We start from the raw sequence: 3270 nt of genomic DNA on the forward strand, positions 1-3270 counted from the left end.
AGCGCGGCACCTCACACAACTCTTAATGTGTACTGGTAGACGTCCACGCGGTTGCGCTGCTCGATTAAACCTAAGAAATAGCGGGATACATACCCCAAAATGTTACATTCGCCATACTGTAAATGGCGCCGCACTAACCGTAAAACCCCTCGATAATTGTGGGTTTTTGCCATCCTACCTGGTGGGTTCAGCACTTATTTTCCGCTTGAGACCCACAATTCTCACTTTGTGGGCAAATCTAAAGACATTTTTTAAACATAAAGATTCTGTAATGTACCTTAAGTTTAAAATGTGCCACTTGACCTAGGAAGCCTCAATACGGTAGTGTTTAACTCTATGACTGGTAAGGACAGACCAAATTGTGCTAACTACATCGTACTTGACCGAGTTTTGGTCCTTTGAGTATTCATTTCTACTACTACGAATTAGTTATGAATCAAATAGATACATATTTATTTAAAGCCCTACACTTGCTTATTCGGACTGGGCGTCGAGGTCTTCTTGTAGACATCAGGTGTCATGTTCATGCTGACGCTCGCGGCATCACTGATCTTGGCAAGGGAGTTGAATGACTCGCGCGTGAAGTTGTCTGCACCGTTAAGACGAAGGTAGAAGTCAGCGTCCATCTCCTCGATTCCCTTGGTGTTGTCGAACACACAGAACCACGTAAGTGGGATGGAAACTGCAGCGATGGCAGCGAACGTGTAGAAGGCACCAGTGTAGCCATAGCTAGGGTTGTCCACCCATATCGAGAACCCGAACGAACCAATCGCAGCACCGGCCTTGCCAGCAGCAGCGGAGATACCGTGGCACGTCGACCGGATCGGAGTAGGGAACATCTCCGTGGGCAACACGAACGTGGACATGTTGGGGCCGAAATTGGAGAAGAACAGTGTGAGGCCATATAAGACAATGAACAGGATCGACTGGTCCTTGAGGTCGTCCCAGAAGATGGCCATGATCAAACACAGAACAGTCATAAAGAAGAAGCCCTGAAGCTGCATCTTCTTCCGACCTAAGCGGTTGATAGCGTACACAGCTACGAAGTAACCAGGTAGCGCCATCAGCGACACGAACGCGACCTCTGTCGTCACCTGTTGCAGCGACGGGTTGCTAAGTCCCACCACCTTGAGGATACTGGCCGAGAAGAGGTTCTGCGAGTAGTAGACAATGTCGAAGAGGAACCAAGTACCAGCTGTGCCCAGTAGACTCACTCCGTAGTGACGAAAGATGAAGCTGAAACGGGCTTGCTGCTGTGTGGTGGCCTGTGTCAACTGGCCGTGCTGCTGTGCGTTCTTGTAAGCCGCAGTCTCCTCGGCCGTGAAACGGAAGTAGCAGACCACCAGGGCAGGAATGACACCGATGGCGAATAGTATACGCCACACAGCCTCTAGTCGGGAGCTACTGTTCTCACCGGGCTTGCCGTCAGCAAACGCCTGTACGAGCAGGTTGCCAAGGATAGCAGCCGTTACTTGGCCCACACCTTGCAGGGAGAACGTCTTAGCCACCGCCGTGTTACGATCCGCTGAGTCTGTCGAGTCTTCAGCGGTCGTACTGGCCGCCAGCGGGTATTCTCCGCCGATGCCGATACCAAGAATCAGACGTGCGACCACGAGGAACCAGAGTGTGGCTCGGCCGTCGCCTGCGTACGCTGCGGTGCAGAGAATGCCGCCGAGGATCAGCAGGCAGCAGGTGAAGATCATATTGACCTTGCGACCAAAGACGTCGCCTAGGAAGCCGAAGGCGAGCTGGCCGACCACAGCGCCGATGATTGCACCGGCTGAAACCCAAGATTTCATGGTGGACGAGTACGTATCCGAGCCGTATTGCTCGGTGAGCACGACATTGACCACGTTCATGACAAACAGGTCATACGCATCGTTGTAGAAGCCGAGCCCTCGCACCAGAAACTTGTTCATCTTGACTTTATCTGCTTGGCTCAATGTTGGAAGAGTTGTGCGCTGACAGGAGCAAATCGGAAAATGAGCCTTTAAAGCTGAGACCATCCGCTAAATCGTTGCAGTAGTTGCGCAGGGATGAGCTTTCGGAACCTTGAGATACGCGCGTTGATTGGCTCTTGCACAGCTTGATCTTTGTAGAGTTGGATCTCTACGCGGGTTCCGATTACGCCACAGATTCGTTTAGTATTGGGATTGAATCTGTGCATAAATATTAAATGGCCATTGTGCGGCTCGTTTTGTTAGGTGAAAGTCCTTAGTATTTATAGGTAAGTTTAGCTTTGTTTATCATACAAACTATAAATCACCTATAAAAAAGCTAGGTAGACATGCAATGGTTGGCTCCTAGAGCCTCTGGTACCATGTACCAGATATTACAAGAGTGACAAGTCACTCTTCATGTAACTTGGGTACGCTTGGGTTCGTACCCCGTTACAGGCTTACAGTTGCCAAGAACAACAACATGTCGAGGGCTGCTGCCTATAGGCTGCGCAAAACTGGGGATCCCAGCCCCCCCCCGTGGCAGCACACGTGCAAGCGCCGTCAAGTGTACCGAGAAAATGGTATTGCCATGGAGGTGTACCTGGAGGAGGACTGTACACTGACGTTATCGCAGCTAGCAGACAAAGTTTTTGAGCGTTTCGGTGTCAAACTCTCGACGTCTACCGTGAAGTTGATAACGCTAAAGTAGGTATTTGGGCTGCTAAGAAGTGTTTAATCGTTTAATATTTAACATTATGATATTCGTTTTATTTTTATAAATTTAAAGGAGCCATCTACTTGTAATAACGACACAAATAAGGTGAAACGCTTCCGTTTCGCAAAAGCGTTGATCGAACATCAAGATGACGGCGACTACATCGTCTGTTTTGACGAAACAAACTCTAACGTGTTCTGCATGCGCTCACTGGGACGTGCTACGAAATGGAAACGAGTGGTAGTTAAGACATCTCGCTCCAAGGGCAAGAACCTCCAGATTTAATGTGCTGGGGCTGTTGAGGACAGTTTGGTGCTGCATCAGCTACAGCGCGGAAGCGTCCGTATGGGTGTGAACGCTGGCTTCGTGCAATAGATCTACTTGATTGTGAAGAACTCGGAAACATACGTGAGAACGTCAGCGGCAAGAAGGTGATGATCTTATAATGCTCCGGCTCACAACCAGACTGAGGCGAGGGTGGAGCAGGAGCTTGGTGAGCACAGTGATCTCGTCCTTTTATGATTGGGCCATATTCTCCCCATGCTGAATCAACTGAAGGTAAAAAAAATAATAACAAGTAGATAGCGTGCCTAGTTTATTATTTTCTGACCTACG

At 49.3% G+C, this 3270-nt stretch overlaps 2 protein-coding genes across 2 annotated transcripts; one reads left to right on the forward strand and one right to left on the reverse strand.

Moving 5' to 3' along the window:
• Positions 1–270: 270 nt before the first annotated feature.
• Positions 271–2036, reverse strand: PPTG_16866 (hypothetical protein). Its single transcript, XM_008914603.1, has one exon. The coding sequence runs from the start codon at positions 2004–2006 to the stop codon at positions 465–467; it is 1542 nt and encodes a 513-aa protein (XP_008912851.1). The 5' UTR covers positions 2007–2036; the 3' UTR covers positions 271–464.
• Positions 2037–2529: 493 nt separating this feature from the next.
• Positions 2530–2940, forward strand: PPTG_16867 (hypothetical protein; the record flags this gene model as incomplete). Its single annotated transcript, XM_008914604.1, has 2 exons — positions 2530–2625; positions 2728–2940. The coding sequence occupies 2 exons, from the start codon at positions 2530–2532 to the stop codon at positions 2938–2940; spliced, it is 309 nt and encodes a 102-aa protein (XP_008912852.1).
• Positions 2941–3270: the final 330 nt, after the last annotated feature.

The sequence above is a fragment of the Phytophthora parasitica genome (genome assembly GCF_000247585.1).
Source record: "Phytophthora parasitica INRA-310 unplaced genomic scaffold supercont2.62, whole genome shotgun sequence".
NCBI lineage: Eukaryota > Oomycota > Peronosporomycetes > Peronosporales > Peronosporaceae > Phytophthora > Phytophthora nicotianae.